Source organism: Ictalurus punctatus, chromosome 4, assembly GCF_001660625.3.
Source record: "Ictalurus punctatus breed USDA103 chromosome 4, Coco_2.0, whole genome shotgun sequence".
Taxonomy (NCBI): domain Eukaryota; kingdom Metazoa; phylum Chordata; class Actinopteri; order Siluriformes; family Ictaluridae; genus Ictalurus; species Ictalurus punctatus.
The window spans coordinates 4,754,992-4,776,844 of record NC_071284.1 but is presented as its reverse complement, the minus strand read 5'-3'; the positions used below and the strand labels follow the sequence as shown (position 1 = coordinate 4,776,844).

Here is a 21,853-nt window from a genome sequence, read left to right as displayed (position 1 = left end):
ATTGGTGAGTCGAAAGTGGAACTGTTTGGAAGAGAGGTGTCCTGTTACACCTGGCGTAAACCAAACACAGAATTCCACAAAAAGAACATCATGGTGGTGAATTCTGCTCTCTACCAGAAAATGCTAAAGGAGGATGTCCGGTCTTCAGTCTGTAAGTAGAAACTCAAGCGCAGCTGGATTATGCAGCAAGACAATGATCCACAGCATAGGAGTAAGTCCTAATCCTAGAAGTAAGTGAAAGTCTGATCTCCAGTTATCGGAAGCGTTTGGTTTCGGATAGCATTTTTTTAAATCCAATTTTGTTATGCTAACATTCAGCTACTTAAATGTGTTTTAACACATGGGAACTCTTGCTAGGACAGCGTGTGAACGTGTTGTGCTTGTCACGAAGAAGCACTAATAGGCGCTGATAGTTGGCAAAACAGGTCTTTACGGTCCATAGCCTGCTAGTCGCATAACTTTCTATTTCCATTTCTTTTTCTCATCCTTTTTTTTTTTTTCCTTTTCGCGATGCTGAACCCCTGGTGGCTTTGACCTTTTCATGATAAAAGACCAGTCAAGCAAAAAAGTGGACCAAATTTAACAAGGAAATGCAAATGCAAGTCATAAATTGGTAAACAATTTGTCCCCTATACCCTAAACGTAGTATTTTAGAAAATTCCACGTTTGGTGCTTTTCAGAAAACGTTCTCGGTTAACGCCGATTTACAGTAGGTAGGTAGGTACAACACTTACCCATCTAAAGAATCCTTTTTCCTAAGAGTCAACTTTGTTCCTTGCTATCATTATGGCAAAAGGCTAGTTAGTAGTAGGTTCTCTTACAAAGTACTTCCTATGAAATTCAATTAAAATCACTCATCTATTAAAATTCCTATGGAGTACAAGCTTGAAGTGTGATACAAACTTGAACATATTATCCTCAACATCAGGGAACATCAACATCAAGGCAAACGTATCTTAAAAATTAGCATCGCTAATCGAGGCAGGAAAGAAAGCGGCAGCTGGCAGGAGGGTTAAACCCACTGCCAAAGTGGGCCAGTCAAGAAATGCGGCAAGGTAGCTAATCGAATTATCTGCTTCCGTTTGCGTCGTTTTTAATATATTTTTTAAATTAAATTGTCATTAATGAACAACAAAACAGTTTGGCATATTAAGGAAAAACAAAAAGAAAGGATGGGACAGACAAAAAGAAATGGATTGGAATGGATACATGACGCTGCATCCTAGATGCATTATTGCTAAAGATGCTTCAGCTGGACATTTCAGCATTAAAAGCTGAAAAGAAAGAGAAGTGGGGGTGGGAAAAAAAAAAAGCGCTAACTGCAGCAGTTTAGAGGAGGCAATTTAGCAATAAAGGCACACTCAGCTGATAGGTTTAAGTGCAAGTGATACACGGAGGTATAGCAATGACATTGTGTTTAAAACGCTGTCAGCTCCCCCACAGGAGCACGTGATCATCAGTGAACGCTACAGCTGAAGGTTAAAAAATTGGCGAGGGCGAGTTTTCTTCAGAGAGGTAATGTTTAGTGTTAGACCTTATAAACATTGACGGCTGGTCAAAGTACTGGATGTAAGTATTTCATGGTTGGATATAGTGGATGATCAGACAGTTACCTCACCTCTGACTGATTAAAAAGCATTTCCTTTTTTATTTTCTCAACACACCACTTCCTCACGGCCACACCCTATCTTATTTTATCCTATAATGACACAGTGATACAACTGACAATGTAAGAGATTTTGTGGAAATGCCATTCTCAAAAATATCTTTCTAAAGTGCTTTTTTTTGGGGGGGTGGGGTGGGGGGTGGATTAGTTTTACATGGGGAGGTGGGGTTGGTGGTGCAACGTAATCATTACCAGAGTATTTCTGGGATTTTACTCCCATGCAAATCCGTCATATCAGTCAGTTTATTTAACCTTCCATAAAAATGACCAGTATAAATAAACCCAAGTAAAACACATCCTGTCTGAACCGACAGGTAAAGATTGTTGGTAAAGTTTCCATTGTGTATCCTGTGGGATACACATATATAAATATCTAAATATATATCTTCGATATAAAGACGCTCATTCCTTTTTACCGTTTCCCACCAAAACCAAAAGATTCCAACCACTGACAACTTTTAAAAGGACTTGTCAGAGAAGTGCCGATTCTATGGGTTTTAGGCGAGATACTGAGTTCCTAGCACAGGTAAAGCGATGCTCATGTGACCTACTAATGATCACACACAACAAGCGGCAATGGTATTTTTGGACTAGGTTACCATAGCATGAGAATTTTAATCTATAATACCCCTAGCTATGGCTCCTGCCAATCACAGGTTAGTTGGACTTGTTTCATGCCTGAAGTTGGGGCATCATAATGTTTAACGTATCTGAGCAGCTGTATGGCATATGCATAGAAATTTCCCACTGATTCCGACCTGATACCCCTGACACAGCGCTGACTGAATTACTATTTCAGTTCTGTCACGGTATTATCCGGTATCTTTTTTCCCTACACGCTGTAGCTTTAAAATAGTATGTCTTATGTTAAAAAAAAAATGACATGCTGCTGAAAAATGGGTAATCACTTATTTAGGTTTTATATATATATATAAAACCTATAAAAGCGTTCCAGAATTCTAAGGGTTAAAATCCTATCAGTTGCTCATTACAACGAATAACGATGCCTTTATAAAAACACCCATTTCTGATGATTCACGCAATACTCAAGGCCTTTAATCTTCAACCGATTAGCTCTACGATAGTTTTAACTGAATTCTGCCTTACTTATAACCTGCTAAAAGTGTCCGATAAAAAATAAAAAATAAAAAGAATCCTTATGTACAACAGAAACCGTAACAAAAAACCCGTGCAAATGTTTGCGGGGTGTTTCACCAGGGACCCGCGACAGACACAGTGATACACTACTGATGTGTTGAGCCATTAATCTCCTTCGCCGTGTCCTCACCATCTGTGTCATCGGAAAGCTCCGGCTCATCTCACGTTGACTTATTTACTATCTGCTGTGTCAGGACTCAGGCAACATAAACTACAGGTTTACGAGTCTGTACGCACATGGAGTGGCTCTCTCACAGCGAGTCTCTGAGGGCCTCTTCATGTCATATGGAAAAGGCATTAAAACACACGCTCTCGTACACGGCAAAACAGCAGCAGAAACCTCTCATCTCCATCAGATTCAAGTAGTCAAAAGTAAGGCCTAAAATCTTTTCACTCTGGCCCACTGACCTCCGTTTTCAATTTAACCAGACAGCATTTTGGGTAGAAGTCTTTGCTTGAAGTGGTGCACGTTCAATGCATTTCTAACATTTAAAACATATTTTAAAAATAGTGAAATACTGTTCATTGTTCAATGTTTGGCAACGCTTACGCCGCCGGTAGGGGGTCAAGAATATAAATGAAACTCAATCGAGGGAGCAATTTAGCAGTAGATCTCGAAACAAAACTGTTTGCACACGACAAGATGTTCTTTCCAATATTTGAGCTCTTTCATTGCATATTTACACATCTACACTTTTTTAAGAATATATATATATATATAAAAATTTTAACACTACAATTCGTCAGAATTTGTTCCCATATTCCTTCACTTTTAGTCATCATTAGGCACAAGATTCAACTGTCTAATTTGCTTTAATGATTTCACCCCAAAGTTCAACACCGGACTCTTTCTTGGGTATGATAACCGTCAGACCTGACTTAAAGAAGGTCGTGTATGAAATCTGGCATAACAGTTACAACAGATCCGTCAGTACAGAAGAGACAGACGTGCCGGGAATGAAACACGACGGCACGCGCTGTTATCGGAAAACAATTAACACTGGAGGTGTGATGTCATTTCCAGCCCACAGTTGATTCTTTTAACTGCATGTCCTCACCTCTTTTATTCCTCATACACCACGGCGATTCGACAATTTTTTATTTATTAAACAAGGGCATGGCATCATTTTTTATACATTTCAGCTATTTTTATCCATTGACAGTTGCATTTAATGTTGTGGAATGTCCATGAAACAAGTTCATTCCTGTTATCACTTCTTTAAAAAAAAAAAAAAAAAAAAAAAAAAAAAAAAAACACACACACAAAGTCTATAAATGCTGAATAAATGCTCTCCTCATAGAAAACTCCACCTTATCGACAATTACACACCTCTAAAGAGTGGATCTTGTGGATCTTCTGCCAGACAAGTGTCTACGGAAGTTGTTACAATAGAATGAGCACGTTAATAGAAATATGAATTTAATCCGCCTACACTACTGACCAATCAGATTCAAGAATTCAGCAGCATTGAGGTATAAAGAATAGTCACACTATATCACATTGTGAAAGTGAAATTCTACTTTTGATATACTAAAATATTATTTATATCATTTGTGTCACTATTTAATATTTAAGCACTAAACAATTTTGTGCAGTTGCAATGTCGCCAGTTTGGGTAATTTTCCGCAAAAAAGCACGAAAAGCTATAGGGACTGATTAGGTGTGATAATGAAGGAACGTCGGTGAAACCCAACGCAATAATTCTCTTGTTGCAGTTGCACATTAATATTCTTCGTCTTCATTTTGTCCAACATCTATGCAAACGCTATCACTAAACTGTATGTTTCGGATAACGATATAATAATTTAAAGCCGAGAGACGTGTTGATTAGAGTTGATTTCAAACCGAGGATCAGCTTTGAGGGCGCAGGAGCCACATTTGCACTACACTGCATCATTAGTAGGTGGCACTTGAAGAGGATCCTCAGGGTAAACAAGCTTTATTGATATGTTATATAATAGAAGAAGGTTAAGTAGTTTCTGGGTCTTGGTTCAGAACAGCAGTGTAGGTTTCGGAGCTTTGGATAAAATCGCATTCTACGGTGCATCGATCTTTATAGCGTCCATGCTTGGAACTAAGAGATATTTGTATTATTGTGTAGTAATTAAAGAAATCAAGGACACACATTTATCATGTGGACATAAATGAAAGAACACAAAGGAATGAAATATAAATCATGGGAACAAATGATTCATCTGATCCTCATAAATTAAAGAAAATGAAGGAATGACTTATTTATCCGGTGTGAATGAATTGGAAAGTGAACGAACAAATTATTTATCCTGCGCAGATGAATTGGAAATGGTTGCTTCCTTATATTTATTTTAGCAGCTGGGTTCTGAAATATCCGAGATCTACTGAAGCTAAACGTGAACGAGTGTTCAGGGCATTACAATCACATCATTCATTTCAGTAAGCGCTTTTATCCTGGTCAGAGTTGCGGTGGATCCAGAGCTTATCCCAGGATCACTGTGCGTGAGACGGGAAATACATGATGGAGTGGATGACAGTCCATCACAATGCACCATGCACACACACACACACACACACACACACACACACACACTCATTCACACCTAGGGGTTAATTCCACCGTCCATATTTTTAGGAGGTGGGAGGAAACTGGAGAAAACCCATACAGACACTCTGGGAGAACATGGCGAAACTAGCAGTGCAACCCAAGCTTTAAGGAAAATTCCGGGTTTGTTTTTTTTTTTTTTTACAGTTCATGCTAGAAAACCAATCCTTCCTAGATTTTTACAATTGCAGAAATGAACGCAAAATCAAGCAAACTCTGCGCTATTCGGAGGAGCTTGCGACGTTTAAAAATCACCACAGATTATCCGCCAAGACGTGTGATGTGACGTCATCACAACGCGCGTTCAGCCAAAGCCCTCGTCGATTTACGTATCGATCATTAAAACAGCTAAAAGGTCTCATTTACCAACAAACATCACTGCGAAACACTGCAATACGGTTCCGTGCGATTGCAATTTCACCAATTCAAGTAGTTTTCCGTTTTAAAAAAAAAAAAGCACAAAAAACTCTGCAAGTTGCATTGCAGATTTTGGAAAAAAAAAAATTTTTTTTTAAAATAGCAGCAAAAATCAAGCATCTTTGGCCGCAACGATCAGAAAAGAAATTTGTGAAATCCTGTACGGACTGGGGAACGTGTTGCCCATGATTTAAAACATCCAGTCCGTCGCAATATCACTGGAAGCTGAATCTTCTTCACCTCGTCTTATCTAGCCAAATCCCCCTGCAGTGACGCACAAGGTCAAATTTACTTTCATTCCCGACTCCACGCCATTATTACAGGACGGCGTCCAATTCTCCTGACGCTTTTATTCTCCGGGGCATTCGAGCACCTCTTCGCCCTCGCCAACACAACTCACCACTTTCTATTGACTGGAGTTCAGATTATAGCACTTTTAATACACCCTAGACATTCAAGATTAAGCACTAAGGGACACGCTTGACGAAATCCAATTTCCTCTCACCATTCTGTCCCTTCTTTCTTGGACAGATTTGGAAGTTGGAATTTTTGAGAAATGGAGATGAGGCTGGAGGGTACGAGAGGTGCCAAAGCAATAAAATACCGCCGATACGCGGTATATACGGGTAAATACTGGACATCCGGATTAGACAGAGCTGTTAAACATTATTCGCACTGTGAGGCATGCATGGCTGACTTCCATTTCCTTCCTGCTTCTCCATGCTAGTGCAGTAACCCGGTAGAACAGCTCTTACACTCAACATCCCTTAATTTGATTTATTTTCAACAGGCTTCCTCATTATGTTTCGGGAAAGTCAACAACAACCGTAGTGAGCGTACGAGCGTACACAAGAGGATGGCTTGAGGTTACTGTGCGGATCTCTTGATTACAGGAGGAAATGGCGTGACCTCGGTTAGCCCCAGAGAAGAAAGAGTGCAAGGAGGCACGTGCTCGTGGGTCAAAAATAGAACAGGCAAGCAAGGTGAAGGAATCTATCTATCCATCTACCTATGTATCTATCTATCTATCGAGGTTACAAACATCACCATGGGGCTTTTCATTACTCACTCACTAACAAACACATATTGACTTTTAACTAATGCAGGGTGATACTGATATTAGTGGTACGATATTAATATCATAATACTCTTTTTACAGGTACAATCTTCAAAATGTGTCACATCCAATATATACTAGGGATAATATCGTTAGCCCTGTAGCTAGGCGGTGGCTTGATAACGCCGCCTTCAGCTAAATAATCACACATATTTGCAGCCAACACACGTGATTGGCTGCAACAGAAGGTTTGCTAAAGTAGCTGCAATGGTTCATGCTTAGAAGACTGGAGTCACTGAACTAGAGGCAGTTGTTTCATATGTTTACTGTTTCCGTAGTACTTGGTTCAATCTGCTGAAAAATATTGCCAGTTGATAATCCCTGAGATGTTTTCTGTAATGTGATTTCCGCCATTGTGTCAAGAGATCGAGTAATGCATAGATTGCAAACGTCACATGACGAGATTTCTCACGGCAGCGTAATCCCCCATTGACAGATACCCGATTTTACATTACACTCATTACAATGTACATTTTTCCTCCAGGATCTTGTTAAATTTATGTAGAAGTGGGTTTTTTTTTTTTTTTTTTTGGGGGGGGGGGGGGGATTGGTTGGGTTTTTCTTGTATACTTATTCGTATAGTATTTGAAATTTGAAATTTAAACATGTCCAATTAACTTTGAAATGAAGTTTGAGCAACATCTAAGGGTTCTGGCTACAGTTGATCAGAAACACTGTAAAGATATGAGCCACCTTACATGGTAGAGAGAGTGTTCAACGTGATGCTCGCTCTACCATTTAGCGATGATGTCTGTGCCGTGATGCTTTTACAACAAATGACATTAAACATGACTTTTAATTATCAGTCAAATCCGTTGGGTGCTGTTAATGTTTTCAACGATTTTATGATTCCGAGATTATCCTCCATTGCAATTTCTTTTTTCTTTTTATAAACTGAACTACTGTTTTCTTTTTCTGGAAATTTCTGAAAATATATAAATCTATCAGAATACGATGTTTAAACATGGTGAGCAGGTCCATGTCCATCCAACCCAGCACCATAACGCCACAGCTACATCAAAGCTAATCAAAGCTTCCATCAAATCGAGTGGACTTCCAGCGTCTCAGCCAGTCGTACACACTACTAACGTAAAGTGCAGCCTGAAGCACTTGAGATTGGACTCTGATTTAGCTGAAGTACCTAATGCCAAAGCAAAGATGCTGACAGGGGAAGGGGGAGATCGCCACTCCCCATCTAATTCGTTTGGAAGGAGCGGACTTGCACAGCCAAAAGGGAATGTCAGCGAGCCGTAAACACTTCCTGTCAGGAAGAGAGCGCTTCCTTAATCCTGGAGCAAAACCCTCTTGGCCTTTATTTCCAGCAACTGAAAGCAAAACGACGCCTAGTTTACTTCATCCGCCTCCGCGTTAGCCAGAAACATGCTTTAAAAAAGAAAAAAAAGAAAAAAACAACAATGCTGGAATATGTCCCGTAATGCTATTTTATGACTTGCTATGTGGCCTTGATCATAAAAATAAATAAATAAATAAATAAATAAATAAATAAATAAATAAATAAAAACACAGCCAGTATCCCTGTCTAGGTGAAACTTTGGTATCGTAAATATGTTGGAACAATGTGCAGGCATTTAGCACTAGAATTAGTTCCGATGTTTAGCCTAAATATAGACATAACTGCACAACGAGGCGTCTGTCCAGGCTAAAAGTAGAGGTCAGAGCTATTTTCTGACCAAAAACCCTGACTAAGGATAGCTCCTCCTAGGAGATACACGAGCCAATTACATAACCAGAGGCGTCCATGTACTCTCAGATGAAGCCAGGCTCCATGTTTCCAGAGTAGTGGATAAAAATATCTCCGGTTCCTCAAACTCCACCCGCACCACTGGCCTTTTTTTTTTTTTTTCCCCTCGGTCTTTTCCATTTTCCGTCAGTTTTTCTCGTCTATCTTCTGGACAGATTTAAACCATCAAGCTTGAAATCCCAGTGCGCCGATTATTTGTTCTTTCCTGTGTGTTCATCTCATACCCACTGTTCAGAAGAGCATGCATGACCCTGAGCAGATATTGACTGAACGCATGTCCTAGTGGAGCCTTTAATCTGGGAAGACCACAGTTTAGCTCCATTTAACCTGGATCATGTTTAAACAAAAGGTGCATCGGGGACAGCTGAGGAAATCAAGTAAATTTAGGTATCAAGCTCAGGCCTGATAAGACATCGCAAAATCTCATGACCTTATCCGCAACACATTCCTAACAGCAGTGATGGCAATGGCCTGGTAGCATTTAAACTGGGTGGCGTCATCCTCAACCTCAGAAAGCTTATGAATGAAGCTATTTTAGCTCAGAATTTCGAGCGTTCCTGCGAAACCAAACCACAGTTACTCCTGACTCGTGGTCATGCAAGGGAGGCGTTTTCTCTCTCAGTGAACCGCACTGACACTTTCAGGAAGGATGAGCGTGAATGATGAAGAAAGGTCTTCTACAAAAATGCATTTAGGAGTCCTCAGAGTTTTGTTTTCTTTGCGGTGGAGCAAATGTCAACTGTCTTGTCTAACAAAACAGCTACGGATGCCTGGGATATTTCAGCAAATATATGAAATCGCTCAGTGTTCCAGAGAAGGCCGGCAGTCCCGTGTCATTCAATTACACTTCACAAGTTCTCACAATGGCAACACAAAAGCTCAGTCATCACAGCAAATGTGTGCTCACTGTTGCCATAGCCACTGAAACAACCGGACGCACGGTTTGTGGCACCAACAAGCTAATTAATGAGTAAAAACACCACATAATCTCTGCCATCCTCTCACCAAGAGTGGGAAATGATATCTATCAAGCTTTCACTGTAAAAAAAAAAAAAAAAAAATCATTATAAAATATAGAGCTTTAAAGATTCCCTCAAGGAAGTTAGATCTCAGAATCCCCCAAGAACATCCCAGTTCACTGCGGCTCAGCAATTTAGCTTATGAAATGAATCGAGATGTTAATTAGGTAAGGAATAAAATACAACTGGGTGTGCTGTTATAGGAAAATAATCAGCGATGAAGCGGTGTAAAGCAGCATGAGTTGCTATAACGACCCTAATGTTAATCGTTTTCCTGTAAGAGCACTTTCGGAAGGGTTTTATTCCTCTTATACGTCACAGTAATTTGCCAACACTAAAAATCGCTACTTTGTTAATATACGACACGTCACATACTTTTTATCCATTTCTACTTACATTCAATATTACTCAATGCCCGCATAAGTTCCCATTATGACTCGACCCTACAGAAGCTATCACCAGCTTTCTTTTTTGTCTCTTGGAGTTAATGAAACAAAAAATCGCAGCCTCTAGTACTTCTGAACTCTTTGCAGTGTCGGAAAACTGATTCACAGCTTTACCTTTGATTGTTACAAAAAAGCACCGACACTCCAAAAATGTTAAACGAACACCTCCTCATAGAAAACTTTCGAAGATCGAGTTTGAAGATCTGTTTATGTGGACTGTCTGCCACACTGGCCGAGTCACCTAATCTAACTGCATTATGGGTAACGAATGCCTGTGCTCAAAGCGTAATGTCATCTGAAGCCACTAGATTCAAGAAACATGAATCATGTGGTATAGTTTGGTGTCATCTTTGTAATAAATGCTCTAATACTGGGCTTGTATTCCAGCTTCATGCTCATTTACTATAAATGATCAAAGAAATATTGCTTTATCAGCTTTACTATGATCTGTGTGATGACCTTTTGGAATCCAGCCATCGTGTGTCTAGATAAAAGTTTAACAACATGCACTTGGCATTCAAATAAGTCCTCAGGCAGCTTGGCTGAAGTCTGAATGCTGCATCAGGTAATATGTAAATCCACTGATAAGCCTTAACCAACGTCCTGTATTGTTCCTCTTTTCCTGTTGTTTTATGCCAAAGATGGTTGCCACATCAAAAGTTGTGATTTCGCATGCTGTTTTTCGTGTCTTTAAGCTTGGAGGAAACTCACAGGCTCTTTAACTGTTTAAGACGGCACTCGCATTGGGCACTCCCAACTATACTCGTCTTTCATGATTACCGTATGGTGGTCACGTCAATTACGGCACAAAGCATTGCGGTGTTTCTCAGAAAACAAACCCGGGTGACAGCGGCGGTTGAGGTTTGGGTGATGCAGGGACGGGTGGGGATGACTGAAGGGCTATATAAATGATTTTATATACCACTTCGTTCATGTTGGGGCCTCATTGGAAAAAAAGGCACGTTATTTTTTCAGAATGGGTTAATAACCAAAATGAAAAAATAATTACATAGAGGATGTGGCGGCCTGGGAAAACCCATCGGATGTTGTTGTGGCTGAATTCTCGCAACGAGCCAGAATCTTCCAGCTACCTTTGTGTAAAGATCATGCGGAGTTTTCCCATGTGTGAGAAAACATTTCGAGGTGTTTGGTTATCAAATGTGGCTTGAATAATCAGTTGTATTTACACCTGTATAACATCTGGCTAAAACTTTTCTCCTTATGTCACACCTGCATTTTGTGTATATAATCCTGACAGTCAATACCCTTGAAACAACCAGGTTCTAATAAATAGGGTCATTGATTATTTCCATTGTCTTTCTCTTGTGTGAAAACAATAACACAATCGACTCCTTACGTCAGCAGCTCTGTTTGACAGTGCCTTACTCCATTGGACCATTTAAGAGAACATGGAAGGAGAATAACCTACAATAATTTTTTTTTTAAAAAGCCACTGCGAATGTCTCGCTAACATGTCAGGAAGTTTTAGAGAGTCAGCTCAATACTACAAACCTAAAAGCTCTTCTAGGAAGAAAGAATCCTGCAAGATACCCGAGGGATTGCAACAATTTGCTCATGTTCTGACATAAATACACCTTGGAGCCAGGATATTAAAATAATCGAGCTGGTGCTGACTATGCAATCAACCTACGTTACCACAAAGCTAACAAAGTTATGGCACGTCTTCATTTATTAGTCACATGGTGGATCATCAAATATAATTAGTTTAACAACAGAATAGCATCTCTAGCAGTACTGCAGGGTTTTGGGACATGTGCCAAATACTTGCAATTCCATGATACATTTTCACCTTACTATTTTTCCGTCAGTCCAAAAACTCAATCCTACACCCCCCCCCAAAAATGCTTACATCAGCTTTAGGTTTTAAACCTTACAGAGATGTAAATGAGATAACTGATTACTGGTGCAACTCCCAGAAGGCCGTAAGATGCATTTACATCTATTAAGCCACTGTTAGACACTTGATCCACCTTTTATGTCACGGCTTCACTTGGCTTTCCAGAAGGCTTAATAGACTATCAGCAAAATAAATACATCTTTGCTAATCAGCCGTGGTGCGCCGTGGCGTTCGCTCTATATAAATATTGATTTTATAAATATTGATCTAAACCCTTCATGCTAATGTGAACTTAGAATCCACAACGCATAGTTAGCATTACTGTAGTCTCAACTAGGGATAGGCACTAGTAGTCGAAATAATGACAGTGATCGATTATTATAACACAATGCATAAATGAATGAATGTTTGGGGGCGGGGTTAAATTTGTATTTGTTTTTTTTGTTTTGTTTTTTTACATCAACATCGAGTAGCAAAAAGAAATAATAATTTACTAAAATCATTCCAGTAAAGACACTACAACCTTTACTGAAAATTCTGTGATGAGTTACAGTAGCAAGGACATTTTAAGCCAAGCTGTACTACAAGCTAGCTAACTGTTGCTTCAATATCAGGCAACAGCATACAGAAGCATTGACAAAACCAAGAAAATACAGTGAGTGATGATTATGCAGTGCAAACCGGTTATATTACAGTTTTACAGGTTGCTTATCAGACCCGAGTATATTTTTTTTCACCTCAGTTTGAGCAAAGTGAATTAAGATTTTCCTTCCCTTAGTTGCATGCTATGTTCCTGTGTGAATAAAAGCCAAATATTAGCCAAGGACAAAGTTTTGTCATGTTTATACAGAGTTGTTCAGAGATCAAACTCACCCACTTTTCCCTGAATCATACAGGCCATTAATCAGATCTGGGTACAAAATGTTTACCACAGTTTGAATGTGAAGCTGTTAGCTCAGTTAAGTGCATGATATGCTAGAAGAGTGTCTAACGCCCAGAATATTAGCTGACGTTAAGCCTTTCGTGGCTACAACCATCCGCCAAAAATCTCTCATACAGAGATGTTGAGAGACCAAACTCTCATCAGTCCAGAGTAATATTTTTACCTCAGGTAGATTTATGTGCTACGCTAGCAGAGTGTGACTAAAAGCCCAAATATTAGCTAAAGACTTGCTTTTGTTACATTTTTTGTGGATGTAAACAGAGCAGTCGAGAGAGATCAAATTTGACCACTTTTCCAGAAATCTTAAAGGTCTCTAATCAGACCAGAGTTATTGGTTTTTATCAGATTTACATGTGATGCTAGAGGGTCTACGAATCAAAATATTAGCCAAAGACATGCTGACATTAGGTTTTGTCATTGGTACAAACATGATAGGATATACATAGTTGCTCAGAGATCAAACTTGACCACTTTTCCAGATATTTTACAGGTCAGGTTCAGACCAGAGTAATATTTTTACCTCATGACATGCTAGGAGTATGTGACTAATAGCCAGAATATTAGCCAAAGACTTGCTGAAAAGTGGCTACAAAAATAACGTTATAGTGTTGCTGAGACACTCACTTTCCCAGAAAATCCCAACTCCTAATTTTATGTGTCGAGTTTTTGAGCTGTCAAAATGACTGAAATGCACATACTCTGCTAACGAGTTATATAAAATGTTTATTTTTTACGTTTTTTTTTTTTTTTTTTAGCTTTAGCCAACAAAGAATGTTATGGTAGTAGACAGTAACGTATTTGTCAAAACAAGTGTTACAAAAAATAATGTTTAAATTTGTAATTCCACTGTTCGGTTTGAATGATAAAGTAGCCTGAATATTGGCGTTTGCACGATTGCGCAGCCAAATGAGGTACACACACAGCCACACCTGAGAGAAAAAAAAATGTAAACAAAGTGATGGGCATGTGCAAGGTCAGGCTGTGTGTGAATATGTGCACGTGTGTGTGTGTGTGTGTGTGTGCGCTTGTTTGCATGTGTGGAGTTTGTTTGCTCCCATTATCTGCTGTTTATGTTTGACTAATTCACTTTGAGAAGACCTTGAGCACTTTGTGCTGAGAAGTGAAGAAAGTAGAGTGTGTGCACTGCGAGTGCGGTGGTGTTAATTAGCACTACAGCAAGATGCTAATTGATAATCTACTAAACTCAGTCACCCATGAAGGCCTGATTGTTATAAACCAAAACACGTTAAGAGTAATACTGCCAAGAGCTAAGACCTAAACCACGTTGCACAATTAAGTCTGTGTGCCACGCCATGCATTTCAAATGCTAATGACGGCAATAACAGTCCTATATCACTTCATTTCCACCTCAAATCCTGCCATCGCATTACAGCCCGACAAGCTTCCGTTAGTTATTCGGCCTTTTAAAGTAACCTGACTGAAGAGCTCTGAAAGAACTAAATGAAGGCTCTATTGCAATCGTTTTCAAGCTCACAGTTATACAAAATGGATACAGCTATTGGCATTCTGAGCATTAGGTAAACAGTAATATAATTAGCTACCACTAGTGAAGTAATTTAATTATCACTTGGCCTTTCTGCAGCGGATGAGAGTGCGTCAGTCTCTCGAGACCGATATGTGATAGCCAGCCAAATGTGACTCATTAGTTAGGTATGACATCACTTTTCTTTCCTTCTTCATACTAGTTAATGTATCAATGACTGATTTTGACATTCCTAATACCCAAGAAAGCCTTAAAGGTAAAGTCAGCATTTCCACTACTATTTGGCTAAAACTAGATGCAGCCCCTCCCTCAAATTCAAGTATATTCAATATATTTTCACTTGCTAACATGTGTACTTGTTCTGAACACATTTTATGCCGAATTTACATTATAGTCACTAATGATTGTCGATTGTTTAATTAATGCGCCTTATCATAAATAGTTTCATTTGAAATGTTACTCAATAAAGTTAAGTAAAAACTATATAAATAAATATGCAGATTTTATTTATTTTTGTTGTTATGTTTATACATTTTTTTTAGTAGTAGTATTGTAGACCTACAGCAATTCTTTCAACACTGTTTTCACATGCGTGTCCAATGTTCCACACTATATAATTCACTGATCTGGGTAAACTGGCCTCTCCGGTTCAACATAAGCGTTAATAACAACGTTCACCAACATGCACAACATTCCCCGACTCCTTTCAATGTTCAGGCATTGGTGTGATCCAAAGACAGCTGGACTCCACTTATCTGGAGACAAGATCCGGACTTTAATTTCACACACACCATCATTTCCTAATGTGGGGTTGGAACAGTACACAAAAATGCGAAACTAAACTTGCCAAAATCACGGTTTACAAATAGAACTGCAGTACAAGCCAGAACATGGTGATAACATTCGCATAGATGTGCTGCTTTGTGTTAGTCTTTTTGACTAGTACATTTCCCCGTAAAAGCCCCGGGGAGCCTAATGCTTTGATCGCTTTCTAATGAGGTTAATGAACATAACGTGCATGTGGAAAGTGTGAAGAATTGGTCGTTTTCCACTGTCTATCTGTACTTTGTGAAAACTTCTCATCTTTTGATGTAAAGTAGGCAGGGCTTATTTTAAATAAAGTTTACCTAAGCTGTACCCTCAACTATTACAAGGCTAATGTCAAGTCTCAAGCTTAGACCCTCCCCCCAGTGGCTCACAGAGCATCCAATATCTTCTGACCACCAGCTTCAGAATCTTGAAGGTCACATTTTCTTGAAGGTCAACAGACCTTGTATGTTGGTTTTCTTTTTTTCTTCATTTTGAACAGCAAGACAGAAAAGAGGTCTTACGAGGACGATATAGTCTCTGGGTTGAGATATCCACCACAACAGTCCAAATTTTTTCAGGAGGTTGTTTTTTTTTTAACAGTTCATGGTGAGTAAACATATTGGGGGTTAAACGGTCCACCAAACGGTTCATAGTCATGTTTCTTCACAAAACAAACCATACTCTTTAACAAAAGCTGAAAATCTGGCTCACTCGACTAGATGTCAGGCACCAGAAAGAGGGGAAGTCCTGAATGATTCAGGGGCCCAGAGATAAACAAGAGCCCTAGAGCATGTGTCTTAAGGCAGAGACTGCTTGAGTAGGGTCAAGTTTCAGTTTTTCGTCACAAGGCCTCAACCCTGATCCAACCAGATTACCATCCCTTCATAGCATATTTCTGGAGACATGCTCAACGGTACAACATAACAATATAACGAATTCAGAGTTCCTTATTGTGGAGTATCTTTATTACGGTATACGTGCAATTCTAAAGGGAAAAATAAAATCCGTAATATATAAAAGTTCTGTAAAACGCTGATAGGGGATGATTAAAATCCTTCACATCCATCATCGCACTGAATAGACACACATAACAGCAGACTGTTTGGAGTCTGCCTCAGGGAGTCAAACACAAATGCTGCACAATGGCCACACGTTACAACACACTGGAGAGTTTGCTCTGAATATCATTTAATCACTTCCAACCTCAGCTATAACAAGCAACATTAGAGCAAAAAAAAAAAAAAAAAGCTGCACATGCAATCTGTTGTACTGTAATTCCATGTGTGAAGAAGCTTATACTGAGCTGCTAGCGAGAATAAATTAGGTGGACTATTATAGGGAAGCTAGGGGTGTTATGGTTAGAAATTCTCACGGTATGATAGCCTATGTAAAAACATCACGGTATTAATTGAGCATTTAAAAGCACAGTGGTGAAAATTACAAGGAATTCTCTGACTAGGAAACCCCAAATAAATGCCCACTGGCCTCGGAATTCCTTCTCAGGAAGTCAGGAGGTGTCCTCAACTCCGAGTTCAGCAAGTGAAATCAACATGGCCACTCACAGCATGAACAGTAAACAAAGCAGCACTTCTTGCCTTTATGTTATACTGTGTATACACACACACACACGCACAAGTATATGCTTTAGACAGACATATTAACTTGTTAAATCTATAACACTGACCTTTGACTTTTCAAAATACTGATTAAAATGCACTTCCGTCTATCATAGTCCACACGTAATATTCATCCTCTGTGCATTTGAGCTACAACGTGGGGGGAAAAAAAACATCGATGTCTGCATGTTCATCTTTTAATAAGCAACAAGCAAGCCAGTTAACACTGATGAGCGATGTATATTTACCTTCTCAAAACAATGGTCAGGTAACTGTCCAATCATACTCTATGACTAAGTGTGAAGGCTTGACACCCCTTACTAGCGCCTCAGTGGTACCTAAATGGTTACGGTTCTGTGATGAAGACCAGAAGCTTTTGAGTTCAACCTCCAGGTCTACCAGAAGCACAATCCGTCCCTCAAACAAGGCCTTCAGCTTTCACCTCTATAGCTCGATGCCTGGATTGAAGTCCGTCTCTTCAGAGTCACAGTAAGCACATCTCTAGCTTCTTAATCTTATTTTTTCTCCCTTGATGTAGCAGCAACCTAGCCTAAAATTTGATCGAGTTTTTATTCCACTCTGTAAAATGGTTTCGCTAAATAAGCCTGCTTGCTTTAACCCTTTCACACAAAGTACAATTAAATCCATCCATCCATTTTCAATACCGCTTATTCTACGCATGAGAATGGAGCTTATCCCAGGGTACTTAGGGCACAAGACAGGAGACACCCTGGACATTGCAGGGCACAATTTGGAAATTCCAATCCGCCTACAATGCATGTCTTTGGACTGGGGAGGAAACCCCAGAAGCATGGGGAGAACATGGAGGAGACGGGATACGAACCCGAACCCTGGAGGTGCGAGGCAAACGTGCTAACCACGAAGCCAAATGACTGTATTCTCCTGTCTTCTGCTGGTCACGCATCCATTCAAGACTTTTCCATGTGGTGCGCCAAAGGTCGACTCTCAAACTAGGAAACTGGTGGCGCATTCAGTAAACTAACAGAAGCTCACATGATAATCTGTTCTAACTTGTGTTACATCATCGACAGATAATCAAAAGTAACTAATGAGCTACTTCACTTTGGACGCCATCATCACACCACCCCACTATTGACTCTTTTCCTATAACAGCACGCATGTGTTATTCCTCTTATATCACAGCTATTTGCCAACGTGAACCATTTTTATTCATTGACACATCATACATTTTATGTTGTGGAACAAGTTAGTTCCTGGTCTCACGTACATTATGTACCGTTGTTTATAGCTGACAAATGTCATCTTAATATTTCCAGAAATTATTTTTGCTTTATTCTTTTATTTTTTTCAGTATTCTTGCTCCTGCAGTCCTCCATGCTAGAGTCAAAGCTGGTTCATCTTGTGGATGTGCGAGAACCAAAAAAAAAAAAAGGCACGACGACATACACGAGAATGTGGAGCAGAAAGGAAGCATTGAGAAACACTGCAGTCGCTTCACCTCAGAGTCTCGCTGCGTGTGTGCACGTATATGTGTGTGTGTGCCAGCGCCACACCTTGCAGAGAGGTGCGGCAGGTACGGTAGAGAGGAAAAGGAAGTCTGGGATCAGTGACACAGTTTGCACAACTCAAACACTCCTGGCTGTATTCCGAACACAAATCAAACGCCTACAGCGTGACGTAATTAAACAAACATATGAGTGTGTGTACGGGACATGTTCCTGGTTCTGGTGTGGGATTAGTGGATTAACAAGTGTTAAGCAATAACGTGAGTGAGTCAGGGTCTGAGGCATGAGAATCTAGCATCTGTAAATATTCATTCTGTAAATATCATATAACATTTCTATTAAATGTACGCTCCGGCCCTGATAAACGTCACCTTGAGGCTCATTATGAATAAACCCACGCCGTCACATAACCGAAGACACCTGAATATGGATGTCATGCGACAAACATCCTGCCAAATCTCGACACCGAGCCACGCTGAGAAACAGATAACGCGACTTGTTTTGCCGGTTTTGACAACGGAAGCACGTGCGGCACAGCAGGATCACGATTACGCACACTTCAGCCTGTACTGCTTGAACCTAACATGGTTAATAGAGAACACTGTTAAGAGTTAATAAAGTTAACACTGAATTACAGTTTAGATGATTAATGATTTCTGATGTGTGTATCTGGTTTCCATGAACTGTACAATGGCATTCGTCACAGACACTTAAACACAACTGTTATCTGTACAGCAGTGGTATACGTAACGTCCCTGCTGAAAAAAAAAAAAAAACTATAGAAACCATCACAGAAATTCTAATGGTTTCCACTACAAATACCTTTACAAACCATCAGCCAACCATTAAAACCATTTCCATTACTGGTCCTTAAAGGTATCCACTAAACATAACATGCCACCAATAGAAGGCAACAAATTACCAGTAGAGACCATTACAGTTTACATTAAAACCAATACAATTCCCATTATAAACTATTATAAATATACATATACACATACACACACACACACACACACACACACACACACATATATACACACATATAGATAGACAAATTGTATGAGGGTTTCAATAGGTTTTTTTCCAGCAGGGGTAACTATGATTTATGATGATTATTATTATTACTATTATTACTATTATTATTATTATTATTAACTTTTTTTTGCTTGTATTTGCCTTTTTTTGGGGGGGGGGGGGTTGTGGCTGTATAAATACATCCTGGACCTCCTTTAAAGTAATATATTTACTCCAATTATTCAAACATTTCATGCATTAAGGGAAAGTGTGCCATCGTACGTATTTATTTATTCGTTGGAGCCCTTACACCTTTACATTCCCTCTATACACACAGAACCCAAACCTTTTACACCAAGACATGTTCATAATCTACATTTTACAATCTTATTAACAGGAATTTATTTTTATCGTGTACGCTTTTTTATATATTATTGAGCTTCATGTTATACAGTAAACAACTTCCTACATCAGAGTGGAGACTGGAATAGTTTTTAAACCCGTTCAATTCAAACTGCCAAGGCGATGTTAACAGTAAGTGATCACGATGTCCACCGTTATCATCATTAGAAAATAATAATCATAAGGCATGTGATATACGTCCTGCTCGGAGAACCACTGGCTTGTGGATGCCAGATGAAATGTACTTTAACTTGGAGTGGTTCTTTAATGTGGGGGCCCCTGAAGCATAGCTACATTTGGGGGGGGGGGGGGGGGGGGGGGGGGTCCAGGATTTTTGTTGTTGTTGTTGTTGTTATTTTAGTTAGCTACAGTGATGGAAATCCCAACCCAGCATTATTAATGTTACATTTATGATTGAGTTATTATATGTCTTCACTTCAACTGATTTAAACCCAACATTCAATAACAAAAACAAACCAAACTCACACAAACCAAGTCTAAATAACACCAACTTGGATCTAAAAACTCTTGGAATGCAGTCAATCTTTTCTGAGAAGGTCTGTGGGATTTATTTTACACTTGAATGCATTATTTTTATTTATTTATTTACTCTAGAACCTCTGTTCATACTTCTTTTTTTTCCTGTTAAAAGTTTCACACATGTTTTTAGTGTGTGTGTCATTTCCAAGTTACTGCTGTTGCTCTGTTTGTGCTTTTATGTTTGTTGCTGATCTAAATCCTAAAATAAAAGTTTCCCTGCCCTTTCCCCCTCTACATTCTGATCTCTGCAGTCTACCTGCTGGGGGAAGGTAAAGGTAGACCACGCGCTCACCTTGTCCTGCTTAGTCTCGTGCTCGGCGGGTGGGGATGTAGGAGATCTCGTGCTCCCTGCAGCTGCCTGGCTCGCGCTTCCTCCACCACCACCAGCACCTCCGCCGCCGCCTCCGCCAGCACTCGGGCTCGCGCAGCTCCTCTCCAGCGTCTCCACTTTGATGAGGCGGTGTTTCGGGGACACGTACTTCACCTCTGAGAGCGCTGCGCCCGAGAAAGGAGTGTTGGCGCCGGCCGCGTAAGGGTCCTCGAAGTCCAGCTCTTTCTGGAGTTTGTACGCGGCGAGGATATCCGGCTGCGCGGGGCTCGGGTAGCTCGCGCCTACGGTGCCAGTGCCTGCGCCCGCGTGTTGGTAAGCTGCGGCGGCCGCGTGGCAGTGCCGGTAGTCCGGTCTCGGAGGCGCCGGCGGCGAGGCTTTGGCGCTCTTGAATCCCAGGTGCTCCTTGAACCATTTGGCCATGGTGCCAGCGCATCGCTCACCGCTCCGACACGCCGAGGTTTCCGTTCCGGGTGTCCGTGGCTCCGCGTGAGTTTCGCTCTGTGCGTTAAACTCGGTTAATCCGCAACACTTTTCGGTACAAGCTCGCTCGCTCGCTCACTCGCCCGTTTCTGACCCGCGATCACTTTGAGATGTGTGGGAACTCCGGCTGTGTGAGTGCGTCGCCAAGCGCTCAGCCCACGTTTCTCTGCGCGCAAGGTTGCCAGGTTTCGTTGAGTTTTTCCCAAAAGAGTTTCCAGATTAACACTGTAATTCTCCAACATATTAACCCTTTATACCCTCTATACAAACTCTAACAAACTTCATCAGTAACTTGTTCCAATTCTGCTATCATAAGGGTTTAAACCGCATTTGTAAAATAAGTGTTTGATTACGATCTGGCAACCTTAAATGTGCTTTGTGAATGGAGCTCTACATCTCCCCCTGTCTGTGTGAGGCGCTATAGCAGGAGGGAATACTCCGACCCTGACTGCTCAGCTAGACCAGGAAGCTAAAACTAACCCAAAACAATTGCATGTACAGTGTTTGAAATAATTCTACCACCTGAAATATAAGTAAACGCGTGCCTTGCATTAATGAAAGAATATAAATGAAAACAAGGCATCTGTATTTTAGAACTCATTATTTAACAAAAAGCTGTTGAATTCAAAAATCTGGAAGGGGTTGATTAATTTTCTGTAACAGCAGAACCTACAAGGAAAATCTCAGGTTTATATGTATAG

General features: G+C 40.2%; 1 protein-coding gene across 6 annotated transcripts in view; it reads right to left on the bottom strand.

Annotated features, from left to right (window-relative positions):
• Positions 1-21,329, bottom strand: part of zgc:158464 (uncharacterized protein LOC791139 homolog) — a 147,174-nt gene extending 125,845 nt beyond the window's left edge. For 3 of the 6 annotated variants that reach the window (XR_008393837.1, XM_053677871.1, XM_053677872.1), the window contains exon 1: positions 20,634-21,328. Coding sequence is in view for 5 of the 6 variants with exons in the window: in XM_053677871.1 (XP_053533846.1) it covers positions 20,634-21,092 (459 nt within the window). In the remaining variant the exon portion in view is untranslated. Of the gene's footprint in view, positions 1-20,633 lie in introns of all 6 variants that reach the window. The other 3 variants (XM_053677870.1, XM_053677868.1, XM_053677869.1) reach the window with 3 other exon arrangements.
• Between the last annotated feature and the right edge of the window lie 524 nt (positions 21,330-21,853).